Raw genomic sequence first — 20,012 nt, forward strand, 5'->3', positions numbered from 1 at the left:
TTTCATATCTCCTAACATCCCATTAATTGCAATATACTTCCATGCAGATGTGCCATACAACCCACTGCCCATTGCTACTTGTTAGGCAGCCAAGCAATAAGAATGTAAGAAGTGTCTGGATCAGACCAGTGGCCCATGCAGTCCAGCATCCTGTTCTCACAGTGGCCAACCAGCAATGAACACAACCAGGTACCTGTAGCTGGCACCTGCATTTCAGTATTTGTCACCACCACAGTTGAAACAGGATGCGACATTCGACGCTTGGTCCTCACTGGATCTTGTAGCACAAGCCATGCCCAATAATGTTTCCTTGCCATTTACTCCATTAACGGAAGCCCAGAAGGCACTTTCCCTGATTGCCACCATGGGACTGACTGCACAGGCTACTGAATTTCCGGCTTTCCACTGGATGGGCACACACCTGAATCATCCTGAGTCAGACCAACCACAAGGCAATGTGAGGAAGCTGCTTCAGGCAGAACATTCTAAGTGAGAAGAGCCTGAGACAAGCCATAGAAGACATGAGGCAGAATAATGGTCCTATTCAAGTTTCGTTGGAAGACTACTGAGAAACTGCCGTTAGTCATTGTTTGGCCTTTAGTTCGCTCCAGACATTTCCCCCTCTGCCCAGCTCTCTTCCAGTATTAAGAGAGTCAGGAAAAGCGGAAAGGGAGAAATAACTGAGCTGTTGATAGTCAAGGAGAAAATAGGGAACTACAGTGGTACCTCGGGTTAAGTACTTAATTCGTTCCAGAGGTCCTTTCTTAACCTGAAACTGTTCTTAACCTGAAGCACCACTTTAGCTAATGGGGCCTCCTGCTGCCGCTGCGCCGTCAGAGCACGATTTCTGTTCTCAGCCTGAAGCAAAGTTCTTAACCTGAGGTAATATTTCTGGGTTAGCGGAGTCTGTAACCTGAAGCGTATGTAACCTGAAGCATATGTAACCCGAGGTACCACTGTAGATGGAACAGCGGTCTCACTTGCCAGGCAACTTCCCTTATCCTATGTTTTGTGTATTATTACACTTATATTTCACCTTTCCCACCCCCCTCCAAGGTGGTTCTCCCCCTCCCTACTCTGAGAGAAAGAGACTGGCCCAAGGCACTCAGTGAGTTTCAATACAGTGGTACCGTGGGTTACAGATGCTTCAGGTTACAGATGCTTCAGGTTACAGATGCTTCAGGTTACAGACGCTTCAGGTTACAGACTCAGCTAACCCAGAAATAGTACCTCGGGTTAAGAACTTTGCTTCAGGTTGAGAACAGAAATTGGGCGGTGATGCAACAGCAGCAGGAGGACCCATTAGCTAAAGTGGTACCTCGGGTTAAAAAAAGTTTCAGGTTAAGAACGGACCTCCAGAACGAATTAAGTTCTTAACCCGAGGTACCGCTGTACTGAGTGGGGATATAAACACTGATCTCCCAGGTCTAACATTGCTGGCACTGTACCACAGTGGCCCAGTCACATCTTCTCATTTGGTCCATGCTAGTTTTTTTAGGGGGGGGGAGAGAACAATGTGTGTCTCTTCTTTCCTTGCCTGGCTCCTTTTTTCCTTTTCTTTTTCTTTTTGCATGCTCAGCAAATAGCTGAGCATTGAAAGCAACCCCTGTCACAGTAGAAAGGAAGAAAAGCCGGTTCCTGTTCAGAGTTGCTAAAGAATTAGGACTAAAGATCAAATTAAAAATTAATGTAGATTATGAGTAAAAGTAATAGCTTGACCTAGATAAAAGAAATGCAGGGGAATCACAGCAGGGGCGGGGTTGGGGAAATCTAGGCTGGCAAAAAAAAAAAAAAAACAGCTGGGGAACTTGAAACTCTCGCTGCCGCTTCCTTCTGTGGAAAGTCATGCCAGCTCTGAATACAACAGGTGGCACCCCGCTGATGCCTTTGGAAGCAACCCTTTCTCATGCTACCCTCCTCCTGTAAGCGTTCAAAACTGAAATCTTACCTCTGAGTTCTATAAGCCATCTTTAGTAGAGGGCTTTAAAACAAAACCGCCAATATCACCAAGCCATTAATCAAATCTATGGTGCAACTCGACTTGGAATGTTGTGTATGGTTCCCCTGGCTGTCTTGTCTCAATGGTGAATTGCTTGAAAACACTGAGAAAAGGGCAGCCCAAATGATGATGGAGGTACTCAGGAAAATGGGTTGCAGCTTACCCAGTCCTATTCAGAGTACACCCACTGAAATGAACGTAAGAAGAGTCTTTCCGAATCAGGACAGCGGCTCATCTAGCAAAGCATTCTGTTCTCAGCATGACCGATCAGATGCTTTGGAAAGCCCACAAGCAAGATGTGAGCCAAATATCCTTCTCCCAACCTGCACTTTCTAGGAATTGGAATTGAGAAGCAGTGGCACAACATGCGGGGGCAAGAGGGGCGATTGCCCCAGGTTAGAAATTCTGAGGAGCACAATGGGTGCCCGCACGATAGGCTCCCACATCAAAGCCGCATGGCTGAACTCCTCTCACCTTCCAGAGCTGTGGGGAGGCAAGCTATGCCTAAGCTGGGCTTCAGGGTTGGGATAGTGGCGATGCCTCCCTCTCCCTTGTGGCCAGCGAAGGGACGCACTTATGCACCCCACCCCTGGGCTGGCCAAGAGGCAAGGTGAAGCCAGCTTGGCCTTGTGCACTGTGTAACCTGCCGGGCCTGTGGGCAGGAAGGCGGGCACTCCAGAGACACACCAGTGCCAGAGCACAAGCAACTCGCTCAGATGGGCACCAGTTGCTTGCCTACCTGCCTTGGCTCCAAGGCAGCCACTCTCCTCTCTTCCCCACCATGTGGCCTGATGCCGCATGCCTTGGCCATGTTCTGCGCTCTGTGACAGGGACCCCACAGCCCCCTATGACCCCCTACTTCTCCGATGACACCATCATCTCCCAAAACACCACCAACCAGCTGTGAGCACTGGCCGTCATTTCTCTCTCTCCACAAACACACCCTGAGAGTCGGGAGGAAGTTAGCATGATGGTTTGGCACCTCCTTCCCAAATGTATCAGATCATTTACTTCTTTTTCCAGGCATGGATTAAGACTCTTTTGCACTCTCTCTTCCTATTCCCCCTTCCTCTCTCTCGCACTGGCAACCCACACTACGCCACTGCCATCATTGATAGTCTTACCTCCATAAATTTGCCTCGTTCTTTCTTAAAAGCCATCCAAATCAGTGGCCATCACTGCCTCTTGTGGCAGCAAATTTCATATTTTTAAGAAGTATTTTCTTTGGTCTGTCCTGAATCTTTCAACATTCAGTTTCAGTAGATGTCCATGGGTTCTCCTGTTGAGAGGAAAACTTTTCTCTCTTCGCTTTCTCAGCACCATGCATAATTCCATACACATCTATCATGCCAAATTAGTCATATCCTTTAAGTTCAGTGGGTCTGGTCCGAAAAGAACTAACAATGGATACAGCCCAATGAATTCTACACTCAGTACCAATTTCTGCACCGCCACTGTGAAATCAGAGAATGCACAGAATCTGGCTCAAAATCCAGCCAGCTTTCACAAGTGATGCAAGACAGACTTTTACTCAGAACTGCATGGGCATATTTTTATTTTCAATAATTCTACTTGATTCATCGTGACCTTTTTAAAAAATACTACCAAATCCGAAGCCTCAGAAATAGAGCTGGTTATCAATATGAATTAAGACATCACGTTGCCATACCGATCCCTTCGGAGGGCAGGAGCTGACAGACACCTCCGCTGAGTCATATAGAATTCATCCTTAGGCTGAGATGTTCAAAGGAAGCAAAGGAAAAATTCAAGTTGCATTGTTAAGCTGATGTTTACCCAGGCAGTTTTGCCTGCTCCCTCCTCAAAGGACAAAGAGGCAGAAAACCCATGTCAATGCAAATGCTGCTAATTAGATTAAAAAAGGAGACTCTGCTGGGAAGAGTCACAAAGTTACAAAAATCCCCTCTGCAGGACAAAGCAGTTTGTGTGTGTGTGTGTGTGTGTGTGTGTGTTGCCCCCTCTAGACACAGTCTCCAAGAATAAGCCATGACTGTACTGTCAGTACCCCTGAGCTACACAGACCCTTGGAAAAGGATATTAATATGCCCACTGTTTAGCTGGCTATTAAAGCTTGTTTTATCTAGGCAGGCATTCTTTTTTGTTTAAAGCCAATAGCAATATTTTGTTGGGAATTTTTTGTTATGATCCTGCTGTTGCTGCATATGTGCATTTTTCCTTTTTCTTTTTAGTGTGGCAGTTTTATTTTATTTCCTGGTTTATATTTTTATTCCACAAGTGGTTTGAGTGTGCTTTTCACAAAAAGGTGGGATGTAAGTGTTAAAAACAGACAAGATTCCCAAATCCATATTTGGGCAATACTTTTAATAGCCTGATGAGAGCATTGCAAAACTTTGTGCAAACTTTTAAGTTCTCAAAAGCATCTTCATCAGTTTGCACATTATTTAGTATCATTTTGATTGGCCTAATGTGGATGTTGGAATTTTTCTTATGGACCAACCCATCTACTTCCTCATTTTGGTCACAAGCACACCATACATTTACAGCACTTTTATGCCACTTTAACAGGCATAGCTTCCCCCAAAGAATTCTGGGAAGTGAAGTTTGTTAAGGTTGCTAAGAATGGTTAGGAAAGGAGACCCCAATTTCCCTCACAGAGCTACATTTATCAGAGTCTGAAGGGAAGAGACTGATTCCTAAACCACTTTCAGAACTGTAGCTCTGTAAGAATAGGGGTCTCCTAACAACTCTCAACAACTCTTAACAAACTACACTTCCCAGAATTCTTTGGGGGAAGTCAGGTGCTTTCAATATATGGTGTGGGTATGCCCTTTTGTGTGTGAAACAAAACAGCTGCATGTTGGAGACAGCTGTCCTGTAAAGCAGTAACCATCTTTGACCTTTTCATACCCAGGATGCACCTTTAACTGAAACATGCATTTGGGGACCCATTTCTTAATTTCTCACCATATATTTGCATGGTGGCAGTGCTGCTGCTGTGACTTGCCCTTGGATCAGGAAGTAACCTAGTCGTGGGTCCCGACCCACCACTGAAGACCAATGTAGTAAAGTACTACAAGGTCACCCTCACTTTCAATATCCTCAGTCCTGACAACTATACTTGCTCAAGAACGTCACACGTCATAAAGCTATACTATGACAACTTATGTTGGGTTCCCAAAGAATCTTGGGAATTTCAGTTTGGGAGAAATAACTGAGAATCCTTGACCAAAAACCCTTCATAGAATTCCAGTTTCCAGTATCAGCCTGAGGTTGCTGAAGAGTAAGTAAAGGTATTATTGTGTTAATTAACATAAGTTATAATGCATGGGTGCCCCCCACCCTGTAATAACACATGTGTGACCATCAGATGCTCTGATTGTTTGATTGCAACTCCCAACATCCCTCGCCATTAGTCACACTAGCTGAGGCAGATGGGAGTTGGGTCCATCAAGATCAGTAGGGGTTCCCCATTCTTGTTATAATATGCGAGGTTTTTTGGATAGGGTTTAATATATATATATATACTGTAAGTCACTTTGAGAGCTTGTTTAGCTGGAAAGTGACAAGTAAAAATACCAGTTTTAAGGCCTCATCAGCAGTATACATTTATAGCAGTTATCATACCACAGTCATGGCTTCCTTCAAAGAATCTTGGAGGTCTGTAGTTTGTTAAGGGTGCTGAGAGCTACTAGGAAGGGAACTCCCCTCAAACAGCTACAATTCCCAGAATTCTGTGGGAAGAGGGATTGACCATTCTGGAAATGATAACTGTGAGGGGAATTCAGCAGCATCTGAAGGGCATCAAGCTGCATGGCTATTTTTATAATATTTCATGACAGCAACAACTAAGTTTTATATGAATTCTTGCTCATGTTATATTTTTGACTCATCTAAGTGATAAATGGAATCCAATGTCTCTCATTTTTTCTTGTCTCATATTGCGGCTTCTAATCCAGACCATTCTCTCCTGCAGTTTTATCCTCCCAATTCATCACATAACTCTTCTGTCGAAACAAACCTCCTCCCAGCATTTTATACTACCAAAGTAAATTTGCAGAAGAAGCTCAACCCAGACTTGTATAACCAGTTTACAAAGCAAATCCCTCTAAAGCCAGTGAGAGTTTTGTTCTTTGCTTTATGCATATCTCTCTCTCTCTTCTCTCTCTCTCTTCTCTCTCTCTCTCTCTCTCTCTTTCACATCCCTGGTATTTGAGATGAAAATCCACAGCATAAAGTCCTTTTTATGATTGAAATGACATGCCTGTCGATGTAAAACCCAGCATGAATATTTCAGAGTGTTTTGCTAGTTTAAGGTGAACAAAAATTATTTGAAACTGGTAGTGACTGGAAACTTTAGTTTGAAATGGGTAATGAGTGGAAGTCAGGAGGTGGCTGTTAGATTTATTGCCCACTGTTCAGCAGAAGGCAGCAGGATGGGTTACAGCAATATACTCCTATGTCCGATAACTTGCAGCAAAATCCAAACCATGTCTGCTCAGAACTAAATCCCACTGAATTCAATGAGGCTTACTCCCAGTTTAAAAACAGTTTAAAACAACTTACAATCACAGAAATAAAGTGTTTCCTAAGAATACAGTATGTCAGAAGCCAGGGTAAAGAGGTGTGCCTTCAGCATTCACCGAAACCTGTATAATGAAGACACACCTCTGTGCTAAGGGAGTTCCACAACTTAGAGGCTGCCACAGAGAATGCCCTCTCCTGGTCTGCCACCACCCCAAGCCTCTGAGGTTAGAGGAACTATCAAGAAGTTCTCCTCTGCCAATGTCAGCATCCAAGAGGGAAAGAAGTGGTCTTTCAGGTATTTGGGGCCTGACTCGTTCTAGTGCTTTAAAACACTAATGTGAGTGCCTTGAATTAGGCCTGGAAACAAGCTGACAATCAGTGCACTTATTTTAAAACTGGAGTTATGCAAGACTAAAAGTGAACCCAAGCCAGTAATCTGGCTGCTTCATTTTGTATTGCAATCTTAAGAGATGAAACCATGTGCTTGTCCACAGGTCCTAGCAGTTTTCCAGAAGTGTGGATGTGCCCTATGTTTGTTTAGATCAGAGGGGAGGAAGCTGTTCCCTTCCTGCTGCTCTTGGACTCCAACTTTCAACAGCCCCAAGCCAGCATGGCTGCTCTAATGTCCGCCTTTCCCGACTTCATTTGGGCAGAAGGATAAACAAAATATAGTCATGTTGCGCCAAAAGAAAAAGACCCAGAATCCAAAACTGGACAATACATTCATTAGGAGGACCACCCAAAATATCACAAAGTTGTGGCATGCTTCCATGTTCCCCCGGACTCTTCATTAGGTGAGATGTTGCACAAAGCATGGGGGGCGGGGCAGAGAGAAAGAAGGAAACATACCAATAAATTAAAAACTACAAAAAATGTTTATTAGGCAACAAGCCCCTATTTCCCTCAGAGAGTTACAATTCCCATAGTTCCCTGCAAAGAAGCATCAGTTGTTAAAGCACTCTGGGAACAGTAGCTCTGTAAGAGGGGAAAGGTGTCTCCTGCAAATCTCAAAATAAACTATAGTTCCCAAGATTTTGTAGGGGGAGCCATGGCTGTTCAAAGTGGCACGACATTGTTTTAAACGTATAGTGCAGATGCAGCCTCAGTTCTAAGATGGGAGACTGCTGGCTGAATGGAACACACTGTCTGATGAAAAGTTCTGAGAAACTCAGAAGCATGCCACAAGTTTGTGACATCTTGATTAATCCTCCTAATAACATGCATTGCCCGACTGTAGATTCTCTGGAGCTTGAAAATCCAGTAACTCAAAAATTTTCTTGCCTAGGCAAATGTTGTTGTCTATTACTAACAATATTTTCCTGTGCAATGAAGTTATTTTTCTAAGACAAATAAGAAACTTGTTTTCCCACCTGTATTTCAGCATCATAAAACTCAGGAAGAATTCTTATCTCTGGAGCGAGATACCAATTTGTTTCACTTAATGATAAAAAACTGTCTCAGCTGTAGGACTGCCCTCTCATTTACAAGAAGGTCTGGCAGCCCTAACCAAGAATCCCCCTCCAAGCATGGGTAGCATTCCTTTCCCTCCAAGGGAAAGATTATTATTATTATTATTATTATTATTATTATTATTATTATTATTTATTACTTGTACCCCACCCATCTGACTGGGTTTCCCTAGCCATTCTGGATGGCTTCCAACAGATATAAAGACAGAAAGGCAAAACATCCCTGAGCAGGTGCAAAGTGCATTTGCACATTCCCACTGAACACTGCACAAATTGGTGTCCCATGGTAAGGTTTCCACTGGGTAATTCTTCACATACCCATGAGTATCCAGAAAGCTTCCCAGTCACAAAAACTTGCTTTGAATCTGGCAAGATAACATAGCAGTTTGGGACAAGTCACAACTGCATGCTGAATAGTGGAAGGTGGGAGTGGGGATACCATATTACCTAATGGATTGGCACATCTCGAAAGAGCTTCTTATAAACCCAAAATTGCTCGGTGCCATTCACATATTTCAGACAGGGGAAACTAAAAGGGGGAAAGGTAACAGGAAGAGAAAGGAAAAGAAGAAATCAAAGCACACAAATACAGTACAGTGGTACCTCAGGTTACAGACGCTTCAGGTTACAGATGCTTCAGGTTACAGACTCCGCTAACCCAGAAATAGTACCTTGGGTTAAGAACTTTGCTTCAGGATGAGAACAGAAATCGCGTGGCAGCAGCAGGAGGCCCCATGAGCTAAAGTGGTGCTTCAGGTTAAGAACAATTTCAGGTTAAGAACGGAACTCCAGAACGAATTAAGTTCTTAACCCGAGGTACCACTGTACTCCCCCCAAAAGTTAAGTACTTGCAAAGTTTTTTGCCCTCAGAGAGCTATCTGGGTGAGTGTTAAACCAATCCAGCAGGATTTTAATTACTTTTAATGATAACTATCACAGACAGAGATCTGGACTTGCATCTGAGGGACATGGGATCAAGCCCTTGCCCAGCAATTGGTTCCCTCCCATCATCTTGGGCAGTACTAAATGTACTCATTGATTAAATGCACTCAGCATTTCATGAAAAATCTGCCCCTGGAAAAGCTGAACTCTGCGACCTGCCTAAATTATGCAAATCTAATGGGGCCGCAACCAAACTGAAGAAATCTTAGCTGATTAAACTGTGTGAGTGCCAGGAATCGATTCATTGATTACGCTTGCATGCAAGTCCAAACAGTAGCTTTGGATCAAAGCCCATCCTTTTGGATCATGCACCTTTGCATCGCAGGAGGCATCATCTTAGAAGAAGCATTCTCTCCTGTATGAGAAAAAAGGAGGGATGCCTCTGTAAAGATTGTACTTGCCACCTGCTATTCTTTGGAAGTACCTGTACTAAATAGTTATTATGAGTGCATATAGATTGTCACCACATTGTAAGCTGAGCAAAGGCTTTTAAGCCAATTTACTGACTGATCAGTCAAAACACTGCAGCCCTGAAATTTAATTGTGTTCACATATTTTGCACAAATTATTTAGCTCTGGTTAGCAAGGAGAGAGAGAGAGATGGAGAGAGAGAGAGAGCACAATGCAGGGCACTGTGCTTACGGTAGTTTTAGCTAGGCATAGTGAGAATTCAACATCATCTGCTCAGACGATTGCAAGTCTCAATGAGTTTCTTAAGAACCAGAAACTTGTTTCACTTTAGTTTTAGCTTTTCTATATTTTTTAAAAACTAAATGCTTGCACAGTGCAATTGTGCGCCAAACCAGTCCTTGCCTTAACCAAATTACTGTCTCTCCGGTTCAGTTCTCTATCTCTGTGGAGAACTTGCAAAGGAGACCTTCCCAGTGAACCATCCCATGTGAGTCAAATTCATCTCCTCTTGTAACCTCCACCATGTGAGGCAGGCTGCCTCATCTTACATCACACGGTCTACTTCCTGCCTGCACAAAGATTGCTTGATTCTTCCTGCCTGTTAAGCTATTCTGGGAGACTCTGGGCTCTGACTTGCTACCATCCAAAGTGAAGTTGATGAGAACATGGAACAAGGCCTTCTCCGTGGTACTGCATAAGATCCTAAACTCCTCCTCCAGAAAGCTTTGTTTAGTTCATTCCCTTCCAGCCTTCAGAAAGACTATTCACATCGTTTTGTTTAAAAGTACATTTGAGGCTGCCTCATCCCCAATTATTGTTTATAATGCTGTTGTTTTAATACTCCTGTTTTAAACTGAGGTGTGTCTTAAACTCTGGGAATTGTAGATCCCTCCATGAGCAGGTGCAAACCAAAACATTACTGAACCAAAGGAATCTACAAGGGTCCTGTAATGCAGTCAGCAGTGAACCAGCTGCTTCCTGAAAACATGAAACTGTTTGGAAAAGCTCCACCTCTTCACAATTTGAAAGCATCAGACATAAACTTTCCTCGACACGGATGGCTTAAAATGCTTATTATGCTGTGTAGCTTAAATCTGACTTGCAAACATTCCCAAGGAGCTGAAATAATACTAGGTCGTCTCATGGTGCAACTCCAGCATATTAATATAAAGTTGGTCTGAACCAAATGCTTCTTCCAGGACAGTATGGCTCCAAAGACTCCTACAGAGTAGACTCTCTGTCTCCACAATGTGTTCTTTCCTATTTTTTACAAAATTCAGGTCATAGGACAGCCTGGGTTTCTCAAGAGACCTGGCCATCAAACCACCTTCTCTGATATGGCTGGGGAGCTCTTCCAGATTTTTCGGAACCTAGCATTATTTTGCAGATCCAGGCCCCTGTGCAATGCATAAGAGAGAAAGAGAGATGTCTCGTTTCGTATGGGTCAAGAACCAGACATTATTCTGATTCCTGTCAGATTCAGCAGAGCCTCCATAACTGCGTAAAAAGTCAAGCATGAAAAGATTCCAATAGAGGCCCAGGAAGCACAGAGATGTCTGATCCCTCTGTCTCAAGAAGCTCAGGGTAGTTCATAAATATGCACTGACAATGTTGGCTTGAGTGAAGGGAGAACAGAATCCTTTCTCACCCACACTCACCCCATAACAGAAGGATATATACACTTCAGGAAGAAATAAGGTTCTCGCAACAAGCACCAGAAGTTTCTCAGTTAATACTGCCTCACTATACTGGATTATCAGATAACTCTAATATTCTTTATGAGAAGACAACATTTATTCTCACTTCTTTATTACTTGGAATTTGTTACTTTAACCCACATGCAACTACTGCACTTATTATATGTGCCTACCTTATAGTTTTGTTTTCCATCCTTTACTTTTATCTGCTTTTTTAAAAATAACTGTTCTCTCTGTTTTATATACATTATAGAATGAAATAAAAAATATTTACCCCCCACCCCCAAAACTAAAAAACCACTCTGCCTTTCTAGGAATGTTCACCTTGAAGATATAAGGCAGGGAAGGGATCCCTGATCCTACAGGTGCTGTAGGACTACAACTCCCAACATCCCTGGCCATCCAACCTGCTGGCTGGGGCTAACGGGAGTCTCAGCCCAACAACTTCTGGTGGTAACATCAAAGTCCTGGCCAGCAAGGAATTTGTGGGCAATTCAAACCAGGATACAGATACACTGGACCAAGGAAAGCTTGCAATCAAAGCCAAGATGGCAACTGCCATCTCCAGTTATTCCCCCTCAGTATCTGATAATGAGAGATATGAGCACAAGAGGAGTCCCACTGGATCAGTCCAATGGCTCTTCTAGTCCATCATCCTCTTCTCACAGTGGCCCACCAGATGCCCATGGGAACCCCTTCTTTCTGAACTTTCTTTTAATGTCATGATTTAAAGACACCAACAGAATGCCCAGTATATCTGAAGGAGTGTCTCCTCCCCCATTGTTCAGCCCGGACACTGAGGTCCAGCGCTGAGGGCCTTCTGGCGGTTCCCTCACTGCGAGAAGTGAGGTTACAGGGAACCAGGCAAAGGGCCTTCTTGGCACTACCACCCTCTCATCAGATGTCAAGGAGATAAAAAACTACACAACTTTTAGAAGACATCTGAAGTCAATCCTGTTTAGGGAAGTTTTTAATGTTTGATGTTTTGTCATGATTTTAATTTTCTGTTGGGAGCTGCCCAGAGTGGCTGGGGAAACCCAGCCAGGTGGTCAGGGTATAAATATATCTTCTATTATTATTATTATTATTATTATTATTATTATTTCTATCATCTATCTTTGGCTGTGACTACCAAAACACCCTATCAAAACTTCTTCCATAGCTTATGTATTCCATAGTGGGACACTTCCTCTCACTTCATCCTGGACCAGGATAAACAACACTGAAAATACTAAAATTCCAGTGTTTTGACAGGGTGGAGAATTCCTCAAACAAAAAAACCAACAACAAAGGAACCCTGGGCATTTGCTTATATCCCTTTACAGCTCCATCCCTACCCTGGCTCATTCTCACACTGGGTGCACCTTGACCCACCATTCCCCATGAAGACCATCATATTTACGAAGTGTGAGGAACCTGTGACCCTTCAGGTTACTGGACTACAACTCCCATCAACCCTAGCAAGCATGGCCAATGGCCAGGAATGATGGGAGTTATAGTGCAGCAACACTTGTAGGGCCAAAGATACCTCACACTCACACGGGCTATATACCCATAGTGAACTCAAATCCCTAAGTGCTGGTCCTTATCTATCCACACACAAAAGGGGGTAGCTACAGGCTGTGGAGAACACTAAGGTTTCCAGATGTACAAAAACACACACACACTTTAAAAAACCTCAGTCCAATTCAAGTCTGCTGGAGGGCAGAAAAAACACCAGAAAACTGGGGGGAAGAGGGGTGTGAAATGCAAAATCCTAGAGAAAGGCATAGCTGGTCCGGTGGAACTCTGAACAGCTGTGCTCCACCACTGCAGGCCCCACTTCTACCCTTTCTAAAGTCCAAATATTTTTGCTGCTTCCCACTCTTGTAGTCACTACTACTTGCTGACTTTTAAGTGCCTGGAGGCTTACTCTTGTGTTTTGCGGTTTGATCTCACAAAGAAAAAGGGGCTTAAGGCTGGGTGTGAAGATCAGCATGAGGGGGATGACTAACCTCAGAACCCTTAGTCTTATGGTTCTGTATAACTCATAAAGGGGAATACCATCACAAACCTTTAATAAGGCCTTTCACACAGCCAACATGCAGTGCTAACCAAGATTCCCACACCCACAAATAGTACAGATTCATCTCAGTTAAACAAGCCCCTGACAAACCATGCATCCATCCCACTTGCTTGCCTGCCTGCCTGCCTCCATCCAGGCCCTGCAGCTTCAGGCAGCGTCTGCCACTGCAACCTAATTATGGAAGCCAACACCTATTGAAACAGTCTGCTTCGTTTCACACAGGAAAACCTTGCTTCCAGTTACCTGGTTAGTACCAAAGCCAATTCACATAACCAGATTGGTGTGGTAAGGAAAATGGGGGGTTGTGTTGTATTCATTGCTCCACCACAAAACCAATTTGAGTGCTTCTTCTGTTGTGGAGGGAGCGCGGCTCATAGGAAGAGACCATAGCTTTGTGGCAGAACTATGGGAATCCCCATTTCAGAAGCATCCAGTAGCAGATGATGGAAACGATCTTTTCTCAAGACCCTGGACAGCCAGCCACTGCCAGTCAATGGATACAACTGGGCTAGTTGAATAAAAGCCTGAGTCAATTTACAACAGTCTCCTAGTGTTTTGATGCAAAAGATACTGAAAAGTGAGTTAAGAGATGACACAGTGGGTGAGGGATGCAACTGCGGTGAAACAGCAGCTCAGAGCACGTTCTCCATATGTCACTTTGGGGAGTGTGGTTTTTACAATGAATGCTTACTTATGAACATACAGGAAGGAGCAAAACAGACACAAACCACACACACATACAGCTGCTGCAGCTGCCTCAATCAGTGCCCCAAACCCCACCCTGCCCCTTCTTACCTTGAGCTTCTCAAACCGGTCACTCAGGGATGCCACCTGGTGATCCCGGTGCCGCCCCACCAGTTTGCATAAGGCACAGATGAGCTGGTCATCAGCCACACAGTACATGTTCACCTTCTCGTTCTCATGCTCAAGGCAAGTCAGCCCACGGAAGTGGGCGTCCGGCACAGGCTCCACCAAGCGGTGGCTGGTGAACGGCTTCTTGTTGGGGTGCGTGGCCCGCAGGCAGCGGTCGCAGTAGGACACCTCGCAGGTGATGCAGGTCTTGACAGCGTCGCGCGGAGGGTCCTGCTCACAGAACTGGCAGGCTATCCTGTCGCCCGCCGACATGGTTGGGCTGTGGCGGTATGGCCGCTCACGACAGTTCTTGCTGGGGGAATTTGGCCCGCTCAGGGAGGCCTTCTGGAAGCGGTCGATGATGTTCTGCAAGGTCACATTGCGCTTGAGGCCCTCCAGGCCCCGATGGTTGAGGGAGATGACATAGCGGCAGGTGGGGCACTGGAAGGCGGTGATGGGCTCAAGAGGCTCTCCGGCGGAGCAGTTGGAGACCAGGATGCGGTGGGCACAGCTGGAACAGAGGCTATGAGCGCACGGCAGAAGGAGGGGGTCTTCAAACAATTCCAAACAAATTGGGCAAGTCAGTTCCGACTCCAGTGTTTCCATCTTTAGTTAAAGCAATCTGGCTTCAGCACTAAAAACGAAGGAGGCAGGTTAGCCACCTGGGAAAGAAAGAAGGGCAAGAGGGGACAGTGAATTATTTATAGACTTTCATTTATCGCCCTTCCTCCAAGGAGCTCAGAACGGCATTTTTAGCCTCACAATGACCCCTGAGAGAGAGAGAGCACTCACATCTGTACTATACATTTAAAGCAGGATCATATATTTTAAGCAGTCATGGTTTCCTCCCCCACAAAGGATCCTGGAAACTGTAGCTTGTTAAGGGTGCTGAGAATATTAGGGAACCCCTATTCCACCCACAGAGATACATTTATCATGATGGTTTAACAGTTGATACCTTTGTGAGGTGAAGAGGGGTCTCTTCACAGGTTAGAGCAACAACAAAAAAAGAATTAAGACAACTTAAAATCACAATTAGAATATGCCCTATAAAAGATCTATTTCAAGTGTAGACGTACAGGGTAACAAAGTGCATGTTGGCCACCCCCAAATTTCTGAGTGGTGCAGCTCTTAAGAGGGCCCTCTCTGCTGAGATTAAAACCCAAGAGGGTATGCTGGGAAAGAGATTCCAGGGACTGAACCTTCTGCACACAAATGTATGTGCTCAGCTACTGGGTTGCAATTCATTTCCCTTTGAGCTGTGGTCCCTAACCTTCACTGTACATCAGTCCGTGTGGCTAAATACTTCCATGTGGATATTCCACAAATTAAAGGATCTGAAGATTGCGAACTGACACATTTATGTAAGTTAGAGAAGGCCATTGATGGCCTACAAGAAAAAAACACAAATTTCCAATTCATATTAGCTCAATCATAATGTTATGAAACTGTTGAGTGCAAGCTTTTGAGTTCCGGAACACTTCATCAGATGTTTAAAAGGCATTAGAGGGAAGAAGAGAGAGAAAGTCTGCTTCCGTTTATCAAGACACCTTAACCTGTTTTGCTGAAAGACTTAGGATATGGGAGGAGGTAGCAGACAACCAGGGGTACTTTTGCTTTCAAACAGAGCCCCAGCCATATGGAAAGTAGGAGCAAAAAATGAATGATTTCCCATTTCTGCAAATGCAACACCCAGGAATTACTCAGATTTTTCTTGAAGTATGGAACAGGGGAGGGGGGAAATAAAGAGGGAAACTGGAAAGAGGTTATTCCACACATTCTGTGCAAATTGGCAAACTGTGTTTTGTTGTTGCTACTGCTACACGCCACCCCTAATCTCTGTCAAATGGAAGCAAGATTCCAGGGATTCCAGGCACTCACCGAGGGTTGTGTTTCCACTGCAAAATAAAGGCACAGTGGAATTTGCTGTGTCTTAGAAACGTGGTTTGCTCACACACATTGACACCTAAAGCCTTCCACAGAGGGGGCATAGAACATGACACCCCAAGAGTGTCTCTTGTTGCTCCTCTTGTGGCTTCAACAAGCTTGGGTCCAAAACAGCAGCCAGCCACGGCCCCCAGCCTCTCAGAAGAGCCTCTCCCAGCCAGCATGCATGGAGTTCTGCCCACTTCCGGCTGCTTCTTCCCAACAGCCTTTGCAGAAAACAACTCTTCCCCTTCCGCTTCCAGCATCCCTTGCAACCTCATTTAAAAAGCCTCCTGCAAAAATCACTTTTCTTTTTCTTTTTTTACTGTGATGACATCTTGCCCCTGTACTAATTCTGGCAGCCTCCCCCTTTCTTCTCCGATGCTGAATGCCTCACCTTTTGGCAGGATAATGACTCCGCTATCTCCCTTCTAAGAAAGTCAAGCCAGAGAAGCCTAGCTCCTGAGGAAGCTGGCTTGACTTCAAACCCCATATTTACTAATTTCAGAAAATATGGGCAGAAACTTGCACCCAGGAATTTTAAGGGATCCTTGTCCCCTGCAAACCCAGAACACTATTTATTTGACTTGGTAGCATAGCTGTCAACTTTTCCCTTTGCTTGCGAGGAATCCTATTCGGAATAAGGGAATTTCCCTTAAAAAAAGGGGAAAGTTGACAGCTAATATGCTTGGTAGTCACTTGTTGCCCAAAGGTGTCTAAGTGGTTTACAATGTATTTAAAAACATAAATGCATTATACTCTGTGTGTTTGTGTGTGTGTGTGTGTGTGTGTTTGTCTGTGTCTGTGAAAGTATTGGGAAATAAATAAATTATTTATAGAGCGAGAGAGAGAGAGAGAGAGAGAGAGAATTTATTTCCCAATACTTATATACCACTTAATTGTAATAGAACCTCAAAGCAGTTTACAAAAAATCAAAGCATTCAAAAATAATTAAGTCAATTATAAGTTTACATTGCATGTTGACATTCCACCCATCTGGGTAGCGTTGTCTAAGCAGAAATGTGTTTTAACAGGCTTAAAAAATAATGAAGGGGAAGGCACCTGCCTGATGTCAATAAGCTACCACACTAAAATATCAATGTCTTACAAATGTGGAGTGAGCAAGCCTTTTTTCCTAGCTGGAACTCACCAGAACTCCGGCACCTCCCAGGTGGGTGCAACTCCTGAACAAGGGAGGTGTTCATGGTGAATTCCAGCACCTCTTTTTCTAGAAAAATAGCACTGGGAATGAGCATTATGTGGTACCTGTACAAGTGACACTTCTGCAGATCAAAGTGGTTGAGTGAGCTTTTCGAAGACATCTGTATTGGGAAATTTTTAATGTCTAATGTTTTACCATTTTTAATGTGCTGGAAGCCACCCAGAGTGGCTGGGGAAACCCAGCCAGATAGGCAGGGGTACAACAACAACAACACATATACACACACATATACACACACACATACCAGGTATTCAGATCTTGATAAATGTGCCTTGGGTGCCAGACAAAATGTCTGCCACAGGCAGTAAAAAAAGGTCACAGTACTCCATAACTGAGAGTACTATCATAAAAAGCGCTGCACAAACACACATATACAAAACGTACATACACCAACAGCAACATTAAGCTTTGGCAACCCTCCAACAGTACAGTGTCGGGGCACTCCCATGCAGAGGCATGCCAATTCGACAGACCCACACCTGCAACCAGCTGGCTCAGGGATGAAGCCTGCTCTTCCAACTAGTTTCATAACCCTGTCATCTCTGCTTTGGTTTTTGCGGAAGCCACTTCCCATCCTTCAGGTCTATTGCACAACCAAGAGTGCAGGAAGCTTCCGGGATTCATTCACTTGCTCTGGTGAGGGTCAATGACTCACTATGCTCATGTCCCACTTTGCAGCTGTGTGCAGATACTCTTCTCCACCAAGAAAATAAGTAACTATTGGGAAGTAGACATTCCTCATGTCACATATGCATGGAAGGCCATACAGGAATATAAGAAGCTGCCTTCTACTTACCATGAATCCACCTAGCTGAGCAGTCTTCAGCCATGCCCTTTAACCCAAACATGCACTGAGGGACAACTTTCTTGTTTGTTTGTTTGACCATATATTTATATGGTGGAAATGTACTGCTGCAACAACCCACGTTAGAATTCAACTATGACCACAGTGTTTCTCAAACCTGAGTCCCCAGCCGTTGTTGGACTACAACTCCCATCATCCCCGACCACTGGTCCTGCTAGCTAGGGATGATGGGAGTTGTAGTCCAACAACAGCTGGGGGCCAAAGTCTGAGAAACACTACTGAGAAACTGTCCTATTGGGGGAGAATATCTACGATAAAAATGAGTGTGCTGCCAAAGATGTTATTCCTTTTCCAATCATTGCCGATAATCAAGGGGGCATCAATTTTTAAAGAATGGCAAAAAATAATTTCAAGATATATCTGGCAGGGCAAGAAGCCAAGGATTCAGTTTAAGTTATTAACAGATGTGAAAGAAAGAGGTGGCTTTGCCCTGCCAGACTTGAAATTAAATTACGAAGCATCATGCCTCTGTTGGATAAAGGAATGGATTAAATTAGAGAATGGAGAGCTGTTAGATTTAGAAGGATTTGATAACAGATTTGGTTGGCATGCATATCTATGGTATGAAAAGAAAAAAATTCACAAAGGTTTCGAAAACCACATCTTTCGAAGATCATTGATAGAGGTGTGGGAAAGGTACAAAAATTTGTTGGAACCTAGACTCCCCCATTGGATTTTGCCATTAGAAGTGATGAGCGTGAAAAAAAACAATATGAGGGGAGGTGGATAACATATGGAGAATTGGTAATAGGAGAGGGGGGAAATGGAAAATGAAAACTTATCAAGAGGTGAAAGAATCTGTTTATGACTGGTTACATTACTATCAGATTAATGAAATGTTTAAAAAAGATTGTAAAATGTGTGGGTATGAAGGCAAAGAATCAAAATTTCAAGCGGAGGTATTGAATAATGAGTATAAAAATCTGTCCAAAATGTATAAAATGTTGAAGAGGTAAAATCAGTAATGATACATTGGGCAAGAGATTTTGGTTATAATATACAATATGACGACTGGATGAAATTATGGAATGAAAGGTTAAAATTTACGGCATGTACTGCATTGAAAGAAAATGTAATGAAAATGGTTTACAGATGGTATATAACGCCAGTTAAACTGGCTAAAATGTACAAAACATGCAATAAGTGTTGGAAATGTAATTAAAAAAAGGTACTTTCTATCATATGTGGTGGGAGTGTAAAAGGGTGAAAGGCTTCTGGGAAATGATATACAATGAATTGAAAAAGATGTTAAAATATATGTTTGTGAAAAAACCAGAGGCCTTCCTTCCTATTAGGAATGGTAGGAAACGAAATTAATAAGAGAGACTGTAAACTGTTTCAATACGCAGTGACTGCTGCAAGGATACTTCTGGCCCAAAGATGGAAGCAGGAAGAAATTCCAACAGTGGAAGAATGGAGAAGGAAATTGACTGAATATGCAGAATTGGATAAATTGACTGGGAAGATCCCATATCAGAAAGACCAAAAGTTTATTGAGGACTGGGGGAGATTTACAGAATATCTGAAAAACATATGTGATGTACAGACAACGCTTGTGGGTTTTGAAAAGACTCTGTGAGTTAGTAAGAAATATTGCAAAAAAGAGAGTAAGAGGAAAAGGAGTTCTAAAAGGCAATATTATGTTTAGAAATGCGTTAACAAATAGAAATTTTACGAAAGATTGACAGAGAAACTGAGGGAAGTCGAAAACTGAAGAATGAGTGTTAAATAATGTGTTGACTATATAAAATTGTTTGGAAAATGAATAAAATTTTTTTTTTAAAAAAAAAAAGAGAAACACTACAATAGGGTGTCCACAACCCACCTACTGAAGCTCAGTGACCTAGTTCGGTATGGCCTACACTGACTGACAATGGGTCTCCAGCATTTTAGTCCGGGGTCTCTCTCACAGCCTAGCCTGAAGGTGCCAGGGTTTTAAACTGGAACTGCAGTGGTGGAACTGCAAAGTGTGTGTTCTACCACTGAACCCTCACAATCCTTATTCCCCCTCTTATCCCCATCTCCCACCTTTTTTTAAATAATAATAATAATTCTTATTAA

The 20,012-nt window shown here is 43.5% G+C and overlaps 1 protein-coding gene across 1 annotated transcript in view; it reads right to left on the reverse strand.

The window, feature by feature from the left end:
• Positions 1–20,012, reverse strand: part of MID2 (midline 2) — a 200,211-nt gene that overhangs the window by 131,317 nt on the left and 48,882 nt on the right. Inside the window, exon 2 of the mRNA XM_079962328.1 lies at positions 13,882–14,600. Within this exon, the coding sequence (XP_079818454.1) occupies positions 13,882–14,544 (663 nt within the window). The 5' untranslated portion in view covers positions 14,545–14,600. The remainder of the gene's footprint in view (positions 1–13,881; positions 14,601–20,012) is intronic.

Source organism: Podarcis cretensis (assembly GCF_951804945.1).
Source record: "Podarcis cretensis genome assembly, chromosome: Z".
NCBI lineage: Eukaryota > Metazoa > Chordata > Lepidosauria > Squamata > Lacertidae > Podarcis > Podarcis cretensis.